Source organism: Bufo gargarizans, chromosome 5, assembly GCF_014858855.1.
Source record: "Bufo gargarizans isolate SCDJY-AF-19 chromosome 5, ASM1485885v1, whole genome shotgun sequence".
NCBI lineage: Eukaryota > Metazoa > Chordata > Amphibia > Anura > Bufonidae > Bufo > Bufo gargarizans.
Genome location: NC_058084.1, coordinates 206,934,223 through 206,955,667, shown reverse-complemented (window position 1 = coordinate 206,955,667; position 21,445 = coordinate 206,934,223). Strand labels below are relative to the sequence as shown.

The 21,445-nt window shown below is 42.7% G+C and overlaps 1 protein-coding gene across 1 annotated transcript in view; it reads right to left on the bottom strand.

The window, feature by feature from the left end:
- The window catches only part of NPSR1 (neuropeptide S receptor 1), a 776,755-nt gene extending 755,582 nt beyond the window's left edge, over window positions 1–21,173 (bottom strand). Inside the window, exon 1 of the mRNA XM_044294353.1 lies at window positions 21,030–21,173. Coding sequence (XP_044150288.1) covers window positions 21,030–21,173 — 144 coding nt within the window. The remainder of the gene's footprint in view (window positions 1–21,029) is intronic.
- Between the last annotated feature and the right edge of the window lie 272 nt (window positions 21,174–21,445).

Sequence of the window (21,445 nt, the reverse complement as noted above, 5' to 3'; positions counted from 1 at the left end):
GACCCAGGGCTAAAAAAAATTCATCCACTGAACAGAGGGGCCGTGCCCCCAACGGCAGCGAAAAGGCCCAGGACTGAGCGTTATCCCTTAGCAGCGAGATGATGATCCCCACCCTCTGCTCCTCATCACCAGAGGAATGGGGAAGTAGGCGAAAATGGAGTATGTAAGCCTCTCTAAAATGAACAAAATTCTCACTACCCCCGGAGAACGTATCCGGGAGCGAGATCTTAGGCTCAGAACAAACTCCATGAACGCAAGCTGAACCGGTCACCTGAAACTGAAAAAAAGTCTTACGGAGATCTGCTACCTCCAATGAAAGAGCCTGCATGTGTTCAGTCAAAAGTGAAACCGGATCCATGCTTGAGACGGTTTTGGCGGTTTATAATGTCATGGAAGGTGTATAGAAAACTAGAAAACACAAAATGAAGATCCGACTGACTGGATCCAAAACTAAGGAACAAAAGGGAGAGCCCTGCAACAGACCTGGCTCTCTCCCTAACTGCTCAGCCTATGCAAAAATCTCAATGGTAGATGATCGCATATCCTCGTACCTCGACTGTATAACACCTGAACACCCTATAATAGTGAGGGGACACGACCACCGGCTCCCTACACTTGATACGGAGGGGGTCAGGGTCACCTGGGATCCAGCAAACAGGAAAACACAAATGAATGAACAAAACGTATCTGTAGAAGACTCAGTAGTAGCATCCAGTATACATACACTCCAGGAAGTTGTATAAACCGCAAAGTGATGCAGTATGGGAAGGGATTTAAAGGGATGCAATCAGTGCAACTACATGACAGCTAAGAGAGGCTAACGAGATGAGAACAGGAAAGCAAAACAAAAGGAACCTCAAGGAGGAGGTTCTAAAGGACGTCTGTCAGAGCTTCTCAGATGTCTGGTGGTGATAGATATATAACAGTTATTCAGCCGGTTATTTGGGTCGTTGTGACCTACCTATATATTTTTGGTTTAAAATACACTGTACTTGCCACCATCAAAGGGAATATATAATAGTTATTCAGAAGGTTAATTGGGTCGGGTCGGTGTGATCTACCTATTTTGGGGTTTAAAATACTGGACTTGCCACCATCAAAGGGAATATATATAATAGTTACTCACCCGGTTAAGGCCTCTTTCACACGGGTGAGATTTCCACGCGGGTGCAATGCGTGAGGTGAGCGCATTGCACCTACACTGAATCCGGACCCATTAATTTCTATGCGGCTGTGCACATGAGCGGGAATTTTCATGCATCACTTGTGCGTTGCGTGAAAATCGCAGCATGCTCTATTTTGTGTGTAAATCGCGAGCATCCACAAGCAAGTGCGGATGCGGTGTGATTTTCATGCATGGTTGCTAGGAGATGATCGTGATGGGGACCCGATCATTATTATTTTCCCTTATAACATGGTTATAAGGGAAAATATTAGCATTCTTAATACAGAATGCTTAGTAAAATAGGGCTGGAGGGTTTAAATAAATAAATATTTTAACTTACCTTAATCCACTTGTTCGCGCAGCCCATCTTCTCTTCTCTTCTTCTTCTTTGCTGTACAAGAGGAAAAGGACCTGTGGTGACATCACTGTGCTCATGATATGGTCCGTCACATGATCCATCACCATGGTGATGGATCATTTGATGGACCATGTGATGTGTGCAGTGATGTCATCAAAGGCCCTTTACCCAGGTCCTGAAGAAATAAGAGAAGCTGGGCTGCGCGAACAAGTGGATTAAGGTGAGTTCAATTATCTATTTTTATTTTTTTAACCCCTCCAGCCCTATTTTACTAAGCATTCTGTATTAAGAATGCTATTATTTTCCCTTATAATCATGTTATAAGGGAAAATAATACAATCTACACAACACCTAACCCAAACCCGAACTTCTGTGAAGAAGTTCAGGTTTGGTTACCAAACATGCCGATTTTTCTCACACGCGTGCAAAACGCATTAAAATGTTTTGCTATGGCGCGGAAAAATCATGCATTTTCCCGCAATGCGACCGCATTTTATCCGGCCCAAATCCATGATGAAAGTGAAAGAGGCCTAATTGGGACCGTGTGTCCAATCAATATTTTTTTTTCCAAAAACCTCTTTTGCATCTGTGACATGGATACAAAATTATTCATCTGTCAGGCAATTTTGTGGGTAACTGTAACAAAATTAGGAGAGCATCAACTAGGGGACAAGGCCGTGGTCATAGTGATGGTGGTGGAGGAGCTCCTGCTGCAGAGAGAGGACGTTGTCGATCCGTACCAGCTGCACACCCAAATTAAACACCTTCCTCTGGCGCACACAGGTGACAGAATGATATGCAACATTTTGTAGGCCAGAATACCCCTATAAGAATGGTGATGCCAGAATAAGTAAATGCAGTAGTAGATTGGATGGCTGACAGTGCCTCCAGTTCCTTCACATTGTCTTCCACTTGGTCCACTGCTGAAAGCGCAGAGTTGGGACGTCGGCCCACAGGCATACATTTTTCAACTCAACCCCTTGCACATCAGCCAAGCAGTCTGACCCTGAAGTCAGCAGTCACTTATGCTTTTTGATGACTCTGCTGGCGGGGTTTTTGTGGGCCATCCACCTAGCCATGCCCCAGAAGTGACAGAGATTAAATGAACTGATGTCCAACCACTGAGGTTTGAGGATGTGGGAGAACCACCTCAGCACGTCTCTGATCACGAAACACATGTGTCAACTGCTGGGGCTTTCTGCAGTGTGCAGACAGGCCAGGAGGGCAGGGGTGAGGAGTGGGTGGATGATGATGGGAGGATGATGAGGTCCTAAACCTCACATAGCATCCAGGTCATGCCAGTGATGTGTGCAGTTCAAAGAAAGAAGAGGTGATCACGCAGCACCAGCAACACAGCAAAAAAGGGAGTAGGGTGCAAAAGCAGAGTGGCAGGTCCAAGCCAGTATGCCTACTAATGGTCAACGTGCCAAGAGACATAGCACACCAAAACCAAATCAAAGGAATTCCCTGGCGTGGCAGTTCTTCAGGCAGTGTGCTGACGACAGGACACTGGTAGTTTGCATGCTGTGCAGTCAGAGCCTGAAGCGAGGCATAAATGTTTTTACACTGAGCACTACCTGCATGATCTGGCTTCTAGCCACAAAGCACAAGCTGCAATGGAGTAGACACCTCAAGAACCATGAAAGATCAGAGGCTCCTCCTGCTCCCTCTTCTGCTGCGGTCTCGGCCTCTTCCTCCCCCTTTGGAGCAACAGGGGCACCTGCCACCCTGCAAACAGACGATGTGGCAGCAACACCTCTACCGTCACCTAGCATGTCCACACTGTCCCATGGAAGCATTTAGCTGTCCATCCCTCAAACACTGGAGAGAAAGAGAAAGTACCCCCCTACCCTCCCACGAGCCCTGGCCCTGAATGCCAGCATTTCAAAACTGCTGGCCTTTGTAATGCTGCCATTCCGTCTGATTGAGACGGACAGTTTTTAAAATGTTATGACGGCAGCTGTCCCACGGTACATGGTTCCCAGCCACCTTTACTTTTCAAGGCAGGCTATCCCTACCCTGCACAAACAAGTGGCATAAAAAATTAGGTGTGCACTGCGCAATGCCATCAGTAGCATGGTCCACATAACCACCGACATGCGGACCAGTATGTACAGGCAAGGACGTCATATCTCCCTAACTGCCCTCTGGGTAAATGTAGTGGTGGCTGGACCTGAGGTGGACAGCGGTATGGCACATGTAATACCGTCCCCAATGATCGTTGGACATTTCTCGGTGCCTCCTGTTGCATCCGCCTCCTACTCAGCTTCCTCCTCCGGTTCCTCCTCTACCACCTCCTCGTCATGTCAGCGCAACACCTGCACCACTAACTTCAGCACAGCCACGGCGATACGAGCTGTGGGCGGGCATGGAAGAACAGACCGATGAGTGGTTGGTGCCGCCGAGCCTCAAGCAAGTCCTGGTGGTGTGTGACAACAGGCGAAATCTCATACTAGCTCTGGAGCTAGCTGGTTTGACGCAGATCCCTTGCCTGGCGCATGTGCTTAGTGTTGCAGAGGTTCCTCCAGAGTTACCCAGATATGTCAGAGCTGCTGCAGAAAATGAGAGGCATCTGTGAGCACTTTTGGCATTCTCACCCTGCTACTGCTTGCCTGACTGCACTACAGTGTAATTTCGGCCTTCCCATTCGCCGCCTAGTATGCAACGTACCCACAAGGTGGAACACTACCTTGCACATGCTTGATAGACTGTGCAAGCAGCAGGCAATAGTGGAGTTTTAGCTGCAGCATGTCACTGTAGAACAGCAACATTCACCACCGAGTTGGACTCCATGCGGGACTTGTGTGCCGTGTTGCACTGCTTCGAGTACTCCACCAACATGGCCAGTGGTGATGACACCGTAATCAGTCTTACTATCCCACTTCGATGTCTCCTTGAAAAAATGCTTCAGGAACTGATGGATGAGGATGTGGCACAGAAGTAAAAGGATGAGGAGGAACAGGGGTCATTCCAACGGTTTTAAAGGCCAGTCATCCACAGGTGTCTCCGAGGGTGGATTCCTGCACCAACAGCGGCCAGGTAGCCAACTGTCCAGCCAGGGCACAGTTTTGGAAGATGAGGAGGAGGGTCCCTGTTCAAAGCAGGGTGGCACCCAAATCAGCTCACGGGCATCAGAGGACACAGACGATAAACCAAAAAAAAGGTTTGTGACCTCCTCCACCTATTCCGCTTGCACTGTCACGTCCACCTCCTCCTCTACTGGGACCTCCGCCTCCATGACAGAATAAAGAAGTACACCTAGCCATTGTTGTACTCCGGAGCAGTCTGTGCATTCTCTTTGCTATTTCCCAATGTTTTGGGGCCTCCACAAACCAAAGACAAAACGTTGGTGACCTCTTCCGCCTGCACCGCAACTTTCCGCCTCCTCCTCCACTGGGACCTCCACCTGCAGGCTCAAGATTGTTATGTCTTATATTGGCAAAGTAGAGAAGTATACGAGGCGCACCTAGCCATTGTTGTACTCAAGCACAGTTTGTGCATTTTCTTTGCTGTCTCCCAATGTTTGGTGGTCGACAGTTACCAACCCCTCCTCCCCCCAAAAAATTAAGAATACTAATAAGACGACCACGTCAGTCTCCTCCGTCTGCACCGCCACGTCTACCTTGTCCTCAACTGGGAGCTCTGCCTCAAGGCTCAAGATTGTTATGTCTTATATTGGCAAAGTAGAGAAGTATACCGGGGCACACCTAGCCATAGTTGTACTCTGGCGCAGTTTGTGTGTTCTCTTTGCTATTTCCCAATGTTTTGGGGCCTCCACAAAACAATAAATAAATAAATAAAGGTTGGTGACCTCCTCTGCCTGCACCACCACGTCCGCCTCCTCCTCCACTGGGACCTCCACCTGCAGGCTCAAGATTGTTATGTCTTATATTGGCAAAGTAGAGAAGTATACGAGGCGCACCTAGCCATTGTTGTACTCAAGCACAGTTTGTGCATTTTCTTTGCTGTCTCCCAATGTTTGGTGGTCGACAGTTACCAACCCCTCCTCCCACCAAAAAATTAAGAATACTAATAAGACGACCCATTTTGAATCCATCCAAATGGGAGAGGAAATTCTTCTGTAGAGTTTGTCTGTGAAAGTCATTAATAAAAAATAAAAAAATTACTTTGCTTCATCCGTCTAACTGTTGTAGGAGAGTAAATTCTTCTGTGGAGTTTGTCTTTGAAAGTCATAATTATTATTTTTTTCTAATTAGGAACACCCCCTTCATCCATCTTGACTGTTATAAGAGAGGAAATTCTTCTGTGCAGTGTGTGTGTGTGAAAGACATGAATTATATAAAAAAAATAATTAGGAACACCCCTTCATCGTCTAACTGTTGTAGGAGAGTAAATTCTTCTGTGGAGTGTGTCTGTGACACTGGCAATTTTTATTTATTTAGAAAACCCCTTTGTCATGCGTCTTACTGTAGTAGCAGAAAGATTATTTTAATACATAGTCCCCAGATAAGGGACGTGTAAAATCTATAACTGAGACAGAATTTTTTACTCAGTTTTAACACAGGACATACAGTACAAGCACCAAACTGTCAAGCCGTGGGCCTTAGCAACCTGCCACAAAATTGACAGACATATGGAAAAAAAAAAAAACAGAAAGAGTGTGTCACAGGGCGCTCACTCTCCACAGTGCCGACGGTGTCCCGCCTCTGTGCATAGGCAAGGACTCATGCAGCGTCCTCGTCTCCTAGGTGATAGGGGGCAGGACGAACCAGGCCGCGCACGTCTCTTCAGTGCGGCCAACATCCTCGTTTCACCTAGCAACCAGAGTAAGTCTGAGCACCGAGCAGGGTGATTGATGTGAAGCTAGCCACGTCACATGAACCCTGCTAGTCAGTATTTAACAGGCAGCCTGCTGGCCATAGGTTGCCTGTTATTTAGGTTTCATCTACAATTGTGTCTGACCTGGCATACTTACCGCCTGCTTATATCCGACGATCCTCTGCATGCTCCCTTGCATACTTTTGCTGATCTCCTGGTATTCTGACCCCGGCTTCCTCTCCTTGCTCCATTTGTACTTTGTTGCTCTTCTGGTATTCGGTACATGTTCTGTTGTATGTCTGGTCTGTCCTCCCTGCACTTATTCCAAGTTAGGGACTGCCATCCAGTTGTCCTCTGTCATTAGGACTTGCGAGTCAAGTAGGCAGGGCCTGAGGTGAGGGTAGAGCGCAGTGTTCACTATCCTCCACCCTGTGTGTGTGTATACGCGACTATCACAGAATAACAGTCAACCTACTCAGACTTAGGCCCCTTTCACACGGCCGTTGCGGAAAAATGTGCGGGTGCGTTGCGGAAACACACACGATTTTCAGCACGAGTGCAAATTATTGTAATGCGTTTTGCACTCGCATGAGAAAAATTGCGCGTGTTTTGTACCCAAACCTGAACTTCTTCACAGAAGTTCGGGCTTGGGATCGGTATTCTGTAGATTGTATTATTTTCCCTTATAACATGGTTATAAGGGAAAATAATAGCATTCTGAATAAAATAGCACTGGAGGGGTTAAAAAAATAATAATAATAATTTAACTCACCTTAGTCCACTTGCTCGCGTAGCTGTCATCTCCTTCTGTCTTCATCTTAGCTGTATGTAGCAACAAGGACCTTTGGTGACGTCACAGTCATCACATGATCCATCACCATGGTAAAAGATCACAAAGCTAAGATCAAGACAGAAGGAGATGCCGGGCTGCACGAGCAAGTGGACTAAGATGAGTTAAATTTTTTTATTAATTTTTAACCCCTCCAGCGCTATTTTACTATGCATTCTGTATTCAGAATGCTAATATTTTCCCTTATAACTATGTTATAAGGGAAAATAATAATGATCGGGTCTCCATCCCGATCGTCTCCTAGCAACCGTGCGTGAAAATCGCACCGCATCCGCACTTGCTTGCAGATGCTTGCGATTTTCACGCAACCCCTATTCACTTCTATGGGGCCTGCGTTGGGTGAAAAACGCACAAAGAGGAGCATACTGCGATTTTCACACAACGCACAAGTGATGCGTGAAAATCACCGCTCATGTGAACAGCCCTATAGAAATGAATGGGTCAGGATTCAGTGCAGGTGCAATGCGTTCACTTCACGCATTGCACCCGCACTGAATACTCACTCGTGCGAAAGGGGCCTTACTATGGTTGCTGGGGGAACTGAGAAGACGTGCGCAGCCAAGTTCACCCTGCCCCCTATCACCTAAGAGAGAAGGACGCTGCACGCGTCCTCGCTCCTGCACAGAGGTGGGACGCCGTCATCATTGGCGCCCTGTGACAAAATGTTGGCTTTCTCCCCTGCCTCTGCAGCCTCTTCCATTTACACCACCATGTACACAGCCTCCTCAACTTCCTACTCCATTTGGACCTCCGCCTCTCGATTCAAGATTGTAATTTTATTTTATTTTTTAATGTATTTTATGTCATTTCCCTATCCACTTTTGTTTGCAAGCAATTGTACTGCTTTAAAGCACACTTTGGAGCCTTTTGCAGCCTTCTAGCCATTTCTATTACTTTTTTAGAGCCATTTTAGTGCCCCAAAGTTTGGGTCCCCATTGACTTCAATGGGGTTCATTGTTCGGGTCAAGTTCTTTTATCACTTTTTATTAAATTCTTTGGGAGAGGTGAAGTGACATGAATATAGTGAATTGGCCATTTCAACCCCTTTAGGACCCATGATGTACATCATTTCTTTGCGGGACTTAAAGACCCGTGATGTACATGTACTTCATGTACTTCGGAGCTGCACCCGTCCGATCCACGGCAGGAGTCTGGCAGTCACTGATAGCCGGACCTCTGCTGCATGCACCAGCATCGGTAAAATCAATGAAGCCGGCGCATTAACCCTTCATGTGTCGCGGTCAGCACTGACCGCGGCACATGCAATGTGCTCCCGGGAATCGGAGCTGCCATCGGGTCCCCGTACTGCTGTGACGGAAACCCGATGGCATGGATGGCATCGAGGCTGCCTTCCATGGGAGAGCCAGTGAGACCCAGCCCCCTGGATCTCACAGGCAGGAAGCTGTATGAGTAATACACACTGTATTACTCATACAGCCAATGCATTACAATACAGAAATATTGGAATGCATTATAAAGGGGATCAGACCCCCAACAGTTGAAGTCCCAAAGTGGGACAAAAAATAAAGTGAAAAAAAGTTTCAAAAATAAAGTTTTCCCCCCAATAAATTAAAAGTTTTAAGTTAAAAAAAAGAATTTTCCCCAAATAAAGTAAAAAAAAAAAAATATTAGGTATCGCCGTGTCCGTATCTACCGGATCTATAAACATATTTAATTACCTAAATCTTCAGATGAACACCGTAAAAAATAGAAACTGTGCTAAATAAACCTTTTTTTTGTCACCTTAAATCACTAAAAGTACAACACCAAGCGATCAAAAAGGCGTATGCCCGCCAAACTAGTACCAATCTAACTGTCGTCTCATCCAGCAAAAAATGAGCCCCTACCTAAGACAATCGCCCCCCCAAAAAAATATATGGCTCAGAATATGGAGATTCTAAAACATGATTTTCTTTTGTTTCAAAAATGATATTATTGTGTAAAACTTAAATAAACTAATAAAAGTATACATATTAGGTATTGCCACGTCCGTAAAGACCGGCTCTATAAAAATATCCATGACCTAACCCCTCAGGTGAACACCGTAAAAAAAAAAACTGCGTTAAATTTTTTTTTATTTGGCACCTTACATCACAAAAAGTGTAATTGCAAGTGATCAAAAAGTCATACGCACCCCAAAATAGTTCCAATCAAGCCGTCATCTCATCCCGCAATAATCATACCCTACCTAAAATAATCGCCCAAAAACTGAAAAAATTATGGCTGTCAGACTATGGAGACACTAAAATATGATTTTTTTGTTTCAAAAATGAAATCATTGTGTAAGATGTACATAAATAAATAAAAAGTAGGCATATTAGGTATTGCTGCATCTGTAATAACCTTCTCTATAAAAATATCAAATGACCTAACCCCTCAGGTGAATTACATAAAAAGAATAAAATAAAAATGGTCTAAAAAAAGCTATTTTTTGTCACCTTACATCACAAAAAGTGTAATAGCAAGCGATAAAAAGTCATATGTACCCTATAATAGTACCAATCAAACCATCATCTCATCCCGAAAGAAATTTGCCCCTACACAAGACAGTCGCCCCAAAAAATTTATAAAACTACGGCTTTCAGAATATGGGAGCACAAAAAAATTGTCGCGGCTGTAACAACCTGCTCTATAAAAATACCACATGATCTAACCTGTCAGATGAATGTTGTAAATAAAAAAAATAAAAAAACTGTGCCAAAACAGCTTTTTCTTGTTACTTTGCCTCACAAAAAGTTTAATATAGAGAAACCAAAAATCATATGTACCCTAAAATAGTACCAACAAAACTGCCACCTTATCCCGTAGTTTCCAAAATGGGGTACATTTTTTGGTGTTTCTACTCTAGGGGTGCATCAGGGGGGCTTCAAATGGGACATTGTGTCAAAAAAACAATCCAGCAAAATCTGCCTTCCAAAAACCGTATGGCGTTCCATTCCTTCTGTGCAATGCCATGGGCCAGTACAGCAGTTTACAACCACATATGGGGTGTTTCTGTAAACTACAGATTCAGGGCCATAAATATTGAGTTTTGTTTGGCTGTTTACCCATGCTTTGTAACTGGAAAAAATTGATTAAAAAGGAAAATATGCCAAAAAAAGGGAAATTCTAAAATGTCATCTTTATTTTCCATTAATTCTTATGGAACAGCTAAAGGGTTAACACATTTTGAAAAATCTGTTTTGTATACCTTGAGGGGTGTAGTTTCTAAAATGGGGTCACTTTTTTGGAGTTTCTACTCTAGGGGTGCACCAGGGGGTCTTCAACTGTGACATGGCAGCTTAAAATTATCCCAGTGAAATCTGCTTTCCAAAAACCATATGGTGTTCCTTTCCTTCTGCGCAATTCTGTGTTCCCGTACAGCAGTTTACTACTACATATGTGGTGTTTGTGTAAACTACAGAATCAGGGCCATAAATATAGAATTGTATTTGGCTGTTAACCCTTGCTTTGTTAGTGGCAAAAAATGGATTCAAATGGAAAATCTGCCCAAAAAGTGAAATTCTGAAATTTCATCTCTATTTTCCATGAATTCTTGTGAAACAGCTAAAGGGTTAACAAAGTTAGTAAAATCAGTTTTGTATACCTTGAGGGGTGTAGTTTCTAAAATGGGGTCACTTTTTTGGAGTTTCTACTCTAGGGGTTAGTGATGGACGAACATCTGCCGGACAGTTCGCGAACGTGATCAAATGTTCGCGAACCGCAAGTTCACGGCTGGTCCCATACATTTTAATGGCAGGAGAACCTGAAAAACCTTTAGCTCATATTTGCAGCCAAGTAATAATTACTAGAAGTGGACAAATAGTTCCACAACATGGATAGTGACATACCAGATGTATTATTTGAATTTGCGATCTCCATTCACTATTTTCTTAAATGCAAAATATTGGCAATATAATTTTCGCGTACGCGCATGCGTACACCAGTTATAATTACTTTTTCCAATACAGTTTGTCACTGTGTGTAGCAGAGGGAACGCAGCAAAACAGCAAACAAATGCTGCAGTACCCAAATGCACTATAAAGAAAGTATATTATTGGTATACACCCTGCTTCCATCAGTTTTTTGGGGGGGCGACTGGTATATCACACCAGTTATAATTACTTTTTCCAATACCGTTTGTCACTGTGTGTAGCAGAGGGAACGCTGCAAAACCGCAAACAAATGCTGCAGTACCCAAATGCACTATATAGAAAGTATATTACTGGTATATAACACCCCGCTTCTATCATTTTTTGGGGGGTTAACTGGTATATCACACCAGTTAAAATTATTTTTTCTAATTGCGTTTGTCACTCTGTGTAGCTGCAATATAGCTGCAGAACCGCTCACCACTGCTGCACAATACAAATCCACTATAATATGCTTTCTGTTAGATAGTATATTATAAGTGTATTACACCCATCTGTACTGCACACCTATCAATAGTACACCTATACCAGTCCTTAAAAGGACTTTTGTGGACCTTTTTGATAGTGTTTTTGTCCCTAATATTCTGTCTCTGCTCCACACAGCAAACTTTCCTTACACTGACAAGAGACTGAATCTAAAATGACGGCCAGATCGGGTCTATTTATAAGGTAGGGGGTATATCCATGTGCTGAAACTTTTCAATTGGCTGTCCTGTACCACCTGATGGATGTATCATGGGTCAAAGTTCTTTACAATGTAAAAGATTATGGCAGGCACGAATATCGCCATTTGTTCGGTGAATCGCGAAAGAGCAAAATTTGCTGCAAACCGACCCCCGGGCAAACCGCAAGACCATCACTATTAGGGGTGCATCGGGGTTCTTCAAATGTGACATGCCAGCTTCAAATTATCCCAGTGAAATCTGCTTTCCAAAAACCATATGGCATTCCTTTCCTTCTGCGCAATGACATGTGCCCGTACAGCAGTTTGCGACCACATATGGGGTGTTTCTGTAAACTACAGAATTATGGCCTTAAATATTGTGTTTTGTTTGGCTGGTAACCCGTGCTTTGTTAGTGGCAAAAAAATTATTAAAATTGAATATCTGCCATTTTTGGAGTTTCTACTCTAGGGGTGCATCAGGGTGGCTTCAAATGGGACATTGTGTCAAAAAAAACTGTCCAGCAAATATGCCTTCCAAAAAACGTATGAAATTCCTTTCCTTCTGCGCCCTGCCGTGTGCCTGTACAGCAGTTTACAACCACATATGGGGTGTTTCTGTAAACTACAGAATCGGGGCCATAAATATTGAGTTTTGTTTGGCTGTTAACCCTTGCTTTGTAACTGGAAAAAAAGGATTCAAATGGAAAATCTGCCAAAAAAGTGAAATTTTGAAATTGTATCTCTATTTTCCATTAATCCTTGTGGAAACAAAGTTTGTAAAATCAGTTTTGAATACCTTGAGGGGTGTAGTTTCTAAAATGGGGCCATTTTTGGGTGATTTCTATTATTTTAGCCTCACAAAGTGACTTCAGACCTGAACTGGTCCTGAAAAGGTGGGTTTTAGAATTTTGGAAAAATGGCCTGGAAAAGTAGAAGCATTTTAAAGTTTTACCACATAAAGTGACACATGTAAGATTTGCAAAAAATGGCCTGGTCCTTAAGGTGAAAATGGCTGGGTCCTTAAGGGGTTAAAAAAAAATCCATTATGCCGTTCTTCATATGGAATAAATATTTCATATTTTAATAGGTGTTTTCAGATACAGTGATTCCTGTCATATCATTTTTTTTATTGTGACTATAACAAGAAATCATTAAATTGACATTTGTATGCTGTAATGTTATTTTATTCATTACAGAATGAAACATTCAGTATATTACAATGTAGCGCTGCCAACTGCAGTCCTGTATTGGAATATACCAGTGATTCAGACAGGCTCCGGCCAATTACTACAAGGTAACAGCTTCACCGATCCCAGCTTAGGAAGCTGTTGTCACTGCCTGCCCTGTGAGAAATCTGAGAAGATCGGATAGACTTGCCACACGGGAATCTCTCTGACAGGTTTGTCTGTGTTTCCCTTCTGTTTTTTGTTGTTGGCAGGATCCCACCTCTCCACGGGTTCGGGTTCTGCTTGTTAGCCGCTTTAAGAGGCTCTATTTAAGTCCGCCTCTTACTTCTGACTTTGAGGTTAATATTTTCCTTCTGGAGTTCTATGCAGGTTGCGTGTGGATCCTCTACTTCCCACTCATCTCAAGGTAAGTCCTCCTGTTCTCCCCTTGGTGCTTGTGTTGCTTCTAGCTCTCAGGGAGACACTGGTCCCTTCACGGTGGAAGGTACTGGCTGCCTCATTCGCTGCTCCCTAAGTTAGGGTTTGCTTTAGTGTTAGCAGGGCTTAGGTTACAGCGTATGAGTTTATTCACCATCAGGACTCGCTCAAACTGTCAGCAGTCAGGGAGAGGCTCAAAGATTGTTAGGAGGTTACCATTCCCTCCTCCCTAGCTTTGGGGCCTAGTCTGTTTACCTGTTGCTGTTTGTTTACTTGGTGTTCCTCTTATCTGCACTTGCTGTGACATTATCAACCGCCACTACCGTCATTATTTGCCTTGCTTTGTGCAGATCTGGATACTGTTAATGCACTGGTGTATCGCAGGCAGGGATTATCTTTGGAGGTAGCTTACCTCCATAATTCAGTTGCACAGTTTCAGAATTCTCAGGCGTCTGGTTCTGTCAGTGGGAACCAGGGCAGCCTTGAACCTAAAGTCGGCCCTCCCAGATATGTTTTCTTGGGGGAGTGATCATTTTGTTCAGTTCAGAGAATCTTATAAACAGTATTTTAGACTGTGTCCGCTCTCCTCTGGGGACAAAAATAAAAAGTGGGGATTATTATTTATCTGCTGCATCTACCAATCGGTTCCCAATCCCTCCGATCGGTGGATGAATTTTTCAGGGCCCTGTGTCTTATTAATGATGACCCAGACTGGGTTTCTCTGGCCGAATCTAAGCTGCGTAATTTGAGTAAGAGAGAACGTTCTTCAGAGTCATATTGCTCTGAATTTAGGAGATGGGCGACTGATTCGGAGTGGAATGACCCAGCACTCCGTAATCAATTTTTTCAAGGGCTGTCTGAGAGACTAAAAGATGCCCCCTGACATTCCACAAAAACTCTGATTCTTTGGAGGTGGCTATGTCCCTGGCTGTAAGAATTGATAGATGCCTGAGAGAGAGGTGCAAGGTTCCCCTCACTCGGGATGCACTACCGTATGGGGAAGCAGTGTCTTCTGTCCTACGGGGTACAGAGACACTCAAGCTCATGTCTGGTGATGAGTCTATGCAATTGGGACAGGTCTCTTCATGCCCTGGTAATAGGAACTTCAGGGTTCAGAGAAGACTTTGTTTCTTCTGTGGTAAAGAAGGACATTTTATTAACATATCTCCTTATATTAAACCTCAAGGTGAAAAAGAAAAAAAAAAGGTTGTAACTAATGGGTCTAGTTCTCTTAATCTTTGCAGTGTGGGTGGGGAGTCAGAGAGGGTATTTTTGTCTTTTACCAGTAGTACCCGATTTCTCCTGCCTGCTAGACTCCAAAAATATTGAATTGGAAGTATTTGTTGACAGTGGGGCAGGTTTAACCTTGTGGACTATCAGTTCGTTCAGAGTCATGGGTTTAAAACAAGTGCATTAAACATCTGTGTTTGCTATTGATTCTGCCTCTCTCTCGCAAAAGTGTCTGACTCATATGGTGCATGATATTAATTTGAGAGTGGGTGATTCCCATGTTAAGTCCATTTCTTGTTTTGTACTGAAGGGTTTGCCTGCCCCTCTTGTGCTAGGTTTACCATGGTTGACCAGACATAATCCTACCATAGATTGGCAAGCAAGAGAGATCGGTAATTGGAGTGATTTCTGTATGGACAACTGTCTCAGCGCGTCACTTTCTGTGGTATTCACTAAGACGTTACCCACGTTTCTTTCTGATTTTTCAGACGTATTCTCTGAGGGTAGAGATCAGGAGTTACCCCCTCACCGAGAGTATGATTGTCCACCTTACTCCCAGAGCTAAATTGCCAAAGTCTCAGTTGTATAATCTTTCCCAACCCAAAAGAGTAGCTATGAAAGAGTATATTACCGAGAGTTTGGCAAACGGACATATTAGACCATATAAGTCACCGGTGGCTGCCGGCTTCTTTTTTGTTAAAAAAAGATGGGACCATTAGGCCTCATGCACATGACCATTGTTGTGTTCCGTTCCGCAAAATGGGGTTCCGTTGTTCTGTGATCCGTTTCCGTTTTTGTTTCCGTGTGTCTTCCTTTATTTTTGGAGGATCGCCAGACATGATGGAAAGTAAAAAAAAGTCTAAGTCAAGTTTGCAATGCAAATGATAGGAAAAAAACGGACCTGCGGTCTCGGGTGCCAATCTTGTGTGCCTCCGTGTTTTTTCACGGACCTATTGACTTGAATAAGTCCGCAAACCGTTTTCCATCAAATAAATAGGACAGGTTATACTTTTTTGATGGACTGGAACCACGGATCACAGACGCGGATGACAAATGGTCTATTAGCCGAGTTTTCAACAGACCCATTGAAAGTCAATGGGTCCGCAGAAAATCACAAAAAACGGAACAACGGACACGGAATGAAACAACGGCCGTGTGCATGAGGCCTTAGACCGGGAGCTAAATCGTATCAATGTCAGTGATCCTTATCCCCTTCCCTTGATCCTGGATTTATTTGTTCAGATTGTCAGAGCCAAGGTGTTTTCCAAGTTGGATTTAGGAGGGGCTTATAATATGATAAGAATCAGGGAGAGGGACAAATGGAAGATGGCCTTTAATACCCCTGAGGGCCACTTCGAGATCTTGATCATGCCCTTTGGGTTGACTAAAGCCCCGGCTGTATTTCTACACTTTATCAATGACATTTTTCATCATTTGGTGGGGAGGTTTGTTGCTTGACAACAGTAGAGTAATTCAGGATACATTTTCTGTAGTAATTAGTAAACCTCAAAAACTGCATCAGCGTTTTCTGATTCTCACTGCCTGCCCTGTGAGAGATCTGAGAAGATCGTATAGACTTGCAGCACGGAAGTCTATCTGACAGGTTTTTGTGTGTTTCCCTGTTTTTCTGTTGTTGTGGGCAGGATCCCACCTCTCCACAGTTTCTACTCGTTAGCTCTTTAAGAGGCTCTATTCAAAGGGTACCTGTCATGTGGATATTTGATTATAATCTAACTAATTATATACAACCATTAACTACTAAAAAGTGCCTTAGATATATTCACTTACTGGTGTGACAGGTGGTTACCTCATAATATACACACAAAGATGCCACATGCCACATGCTAATGAGCTGATTTGAGTCCAGAGTGATGTCAGTGAGTCCAGCGTTTATTTAATTCAGAGCTATAGCCACTCCCCTGCCCACCTGCTGTTGATTCATATGGAAAAAAAATGTCAATCAGCAGCAGGTAGACGGGGAGAGTCAGGAGCTCATAAATATTCATGACTCATCATTATCAGCTGGAGCTTTTCAATACAAGATGTTGGCAGATTGACTGGGTCAATTAAAGAAAGTGACCCAGCATTTTGCTAAGAGAATCAGTCACTTATTTATGTTGCCCATAGTTAGGACACCATAAAACTGGTGACAGGTTCTCTTTAAGTTCGCCTCTTACTGCTGAATTTGCAGTTGATATTTTCCTTCTGGAGTTCTTTACAGGTTGTTTGTGGATCCTCTACTTCCCGCTCGTCTCAAGCTAAGTCCTCCTGTTCTCCCCTTGGTGCTTGTGTTGCTTCTAGGTCTCAGGGAGACGCTGGTCCCTTCACGGTGGAAGGTACTGGCTGCCTCGTTCCCTGCTCCCTAAGTTAGGCTTTGATTCAATGTCAGCTGGGCTTAGGTTACAGCGTATGAGTTTGTTCACCATCAAGACTTGCTCATACTGTCAGCAGTCAGGGAGAGGCTCAGGTATTGTTAGGAGGTTACCATTCCCTCCTCCCTAGCTTTGGGGTCTAGTCTGTTTACCTGTTGCTGTTTGTTTACTTGGTGTTCCTCTTATCCCCACTTTCCGTGACAGCTGTTACTGGAGTAGGAGGCTCTGGAATTTTCACCACTCAGATGCTGTGGTCACACTTCCCTCTTTCCCTGTCTGACACCGATTTCAATGATCAGTGCAGGCAAGATGGTGCATGAGCTGGAAAAGCAACACAGACTTTTCAATGCTGAAAGGTCCCAGGGTACAGTAAAAGAAGATGATAACACCGATCACTGGAGGCTAAAAGGACTTTGATAATGTCTCAAATGGAAGGGGCAAGAACCAGGAAGATAATACTGTGGTGTGCCCTGTGTTGCGGAACGCAAATGGTCAACAGTGCATGGGTCCTGGCTGAGTGCACCTCATTTGCAGATGTGAACCAATTAACTGCGGACATATTCATATTCTAGGGCTACATTAACAAAGAGTGACTAAAATAAGGTGGCAACCATACCGTACAGCAGAGCCTGTAAAGTTGCACACAGACTCCTTACAGATCCCTATTTGAAGCTCTCGAGATTCCGTGTGCCATGGTATGGCATGTATTATGAAGGTATTCCTAATAGAAGCAATGCTTCTAGAAGAGAATATCTCTGTGATAAAGCAGCCAGTTCAACACAGTATGCTATTTTTTTTTCTTTGAATTTCATGTAGATCAGAGAGTAGAAATCTTTGTATACCCCAGTATTAAATGGAAGCATAAGCTAGTACAGTAAAGACTTTCATGGGTCAGTAATATGGCCAGGTGCTTGAACCCTTAGTGATGCTAAAAGTAATTAAGCTAATTAAACAAACTCCAAACTTAAAATAAAAATCATATAAAGCAAACACCTAGGTCTATATAAATTCTTATAATTGTACATGCAACTGAAGCTGTGAAATAGTGATCACTGGGGACATCAATTTGGACTTTTTTACACTAATCCAGTTGAAAAACACTGCAGTCAGCTACCCCAAAGCCTGAAATTGCTGCATAGAGATAAGCCTAGGTTCACACTGTGTTAAAGGAAATGTTTCACCAAAAATCTATAATCTATCAATTAAAATCAGATAACAACACTAGTGTTGGGCTTGCATGCTTGGCCGAACACCAGTTCGGCTCGAGCATCGCTATGCTCAGCTGAATATCGCGTGTGCTCGAGCGCTATGCTCAAGTCGATGTATTTAAATCTAATTTAGCCACTATTTCTGATACATTTCTGGCAGGATTTGAACTCACAATCTTCTACATTACAGCCCAGAATGTTAACCACTACATTATAGAGCTGCATGGACAGTTACTAAAAAGAAATAAAAATTATGAGATTTCTGATGTATAGGAATACTCACTAGTCTTAAGTATTCCGATACAGCAGAAGTCTCATTTAAATTTTTTTATTTTTTAGTAACTGGCCATGCAGCTCTATAGTGTAGTGGTTAACATTCTGGGCTGTAATGTAGAAGGTTGTGAGTTCAAAACCTGCCAGAAACTTTTTAGAAATAGAGGCAAAAAAAAAGTTAAATATGGATATTGACATGGAAAATTAAAAATAACATAATCAAAAATTCTTTAAAAATATGTTGAACATAAAAACCTGATTTAAACAATAGGTAATTTTCTGATGACATATTCCCTTTAAAGAGTTACGTTCCACTGGGCCATTGTCTATAATCTGCAATTGACTCCTAAATAAATGAAAATGTGCATTACACATATTTGGATACATTTTTATTGAAAATTGTTAAGGAAAGGTACACTAATTTATTGGCATATATAGTTCAGGAGAATTTAGTGCTGCCCAAATATGGTGCAAACCTAGTCGTAAGCTGTTTTTAACAGGGGTATATTTAGGTCAGAATGTTGTGTCAGCATCTGTAAGCCAAAGCTAAAGTTGGACCCAAAACATGAAAGACATACAAACCCTTTTTCTGTATAAATATAAATATACTTTCATAAGCTCCAATGTGGTAATACACAGTTGAGTCACATTATTATGACCAGAAGCTAATATCCAGAGTAATTTCTCTGTGCAGCACAGAAAGCAGCTAGATGGACTGAGAGTGACTCAGTAAGGTTCTGGTAGGTTGTCACAGGTATCTGGAGCCATGCGTTCTGCAGTGTATCCAAATTTGCTTGAAGGCACGTAGGGGAGGATTCATAGAGCAAACACCATGATGAAGGTTGTCCCACAGATGATCAGTTGGGTTAAGGCTGGAGAATTAGAGGGCCAGGGTAGTACTTGGAAGTCTTGCTCATTCTCTTCCAATGTTGAACATTTATATACCTGTGTGACATGTGGCATTGTCTTGCTGGAAGATCCCATCCAACCCAGGAAAACTTTCACATGGATGAGTAGGCCCAGAGAAGGCCATGAAAACATACCCCAGACCATAACGCTGTCACCACCAGCTTGTGTTTTTCCAGCAATAGTTGCAGAGTATTTGCTCTATGATGTTTCTCGTCTGACATGCCAGCGTCCATCCATTTGATGAAGCAGAAAACATTATGCACTGGAGAAGCCAACCCTTTTCCAATCAGCGGAGATCTGATTCTGACACTGCCACAAAAATGGGAGCATTTTCTTCGTTGGCAGAGGTGCAGTGACCATCTGTCTGCTTCGAAGCCCCATACACAGTAGGGTTCACTGAACTATTGTTTTAGACATATAGTACATCTTGTAGCCCCCTGGTTCATTTTGGTGGTGAGTGTCTCCACTGTAGCGTGTTGGTCCGCCCTTACGCACCTTTGTAGCTAACATTAACCTCTCAGATCAGTGGCACATGGTGCGCTACAGTTTTCACATTGCATATTCCCAATGGTGCCATTTGTCCACTTACAATACACTTTTACCACAGCAGCATACGGACAGTTCACAAGCTGCACAGATTGAGAAATACTGCCACCCTTGGCCCAAAAGACAATAATTATCCCTTCCTGCAACTCTGATAAATCTTGCCTTTTACTCATGAAAGCAATGAGGAATATGTGTGCAGACAGTCTATCGCATACCATACAGCGTGTATACCCACCAAGCCAGCTCACAACACATGACTTGCCCTTACAAATTTATGATTATCCTTTTGATTATCATTTTACTTGTTTATTTTCCTCTTCTGGTTTTGGCTTGCAAATATGGATTAAAAATACTGACCAAAATACAAGACGAAAGTAGCCTTTGGGTACTGGCACATGAAAACAGATTTCAAAACAGAAATTCTGTGTTTTTTCTTGCAGATTTTTGTGCGTTTCCACAACAAATTCACACCAAAAATTGCATTTGTTACTTGTGGTTTTTGTTTTGGATTTGATGTGGTTTTGCTGCAGATTTCACCCTTCCATTGAAAAGGGTGAAATCTGTATCCAAAATTGCACAAACAATTGACATTTCAAAATCCTCAATGCAGATCAATTTCTAGAAGAAAACAAACAAAGTGTAACTCAGATTTGTCTAATCTTATACACTTTACTGGTACTGGATGGTGTCTACATGAACACCAAGTACTGTATATCTAAACTTTCCAAAGGAAAGGAGGAAAAAAAAAATTACTTGAAAGTAACATGCTTAAAGGAAAAGATAACATATCTACAGTATGCACAGTTCTAAAAATAAATCTTATGTTTGCATGGACAAGTTTATTATTATTACATGCAACTTTTTTTAATGTTTTAACTTTCTGGGTAATTGATTTTGTTGTTTTAGTTCTGGGTTGACATTAATGAAGCAGAAATGTGTACTAATATTAATGTTCTTATTATTACTATTTTAGTTTTAATACCTATATTTTATCAATGCAGATGTTCTTGATAGTATCCATTGTCATAACAAATAGTTTTCAAATACCTAGTAATAAAATAAACCCAAAAATCTATTCTAACATTAAAATGCTAAACAATGTGTCCAGATGTATATCTAACACAACTATATCAAGAAAATGAAATTGAAAAATATATTACCTTAAAAGATGTGTAGAAAGATTGCCAGTCATCTTCCCACGCATCTGTAGAAGAGATTGTTGATGAGCAACTTGCAGTAATTAAATCCAGTCTTCCTGTACTGCCATTTAAATTCACACTTGGTTCCGTAAAACTAACTTGCATTGCAGGATCTGGCTGTGCAACAGCTAACAACAGCTTGTCTTTGGAGTGAATCGGATGCAGGGAACTGAAAAGCACGAATGTGAACACAGCCTCTGTGCTCCACTAATAGCTAACTGAGGCATGGAGCTGGAGAACAGCTTCATTTGTGCAGCAACAGAAACCCCTCTTCACGCTGTACTCGTCAGTATTGACAGACAGTGCTCTGTAATGCGAAAAGAAGACAGCCACATGCTGCACAGTGCAGCTGATGCTTGCAAGACACATTCTATGCA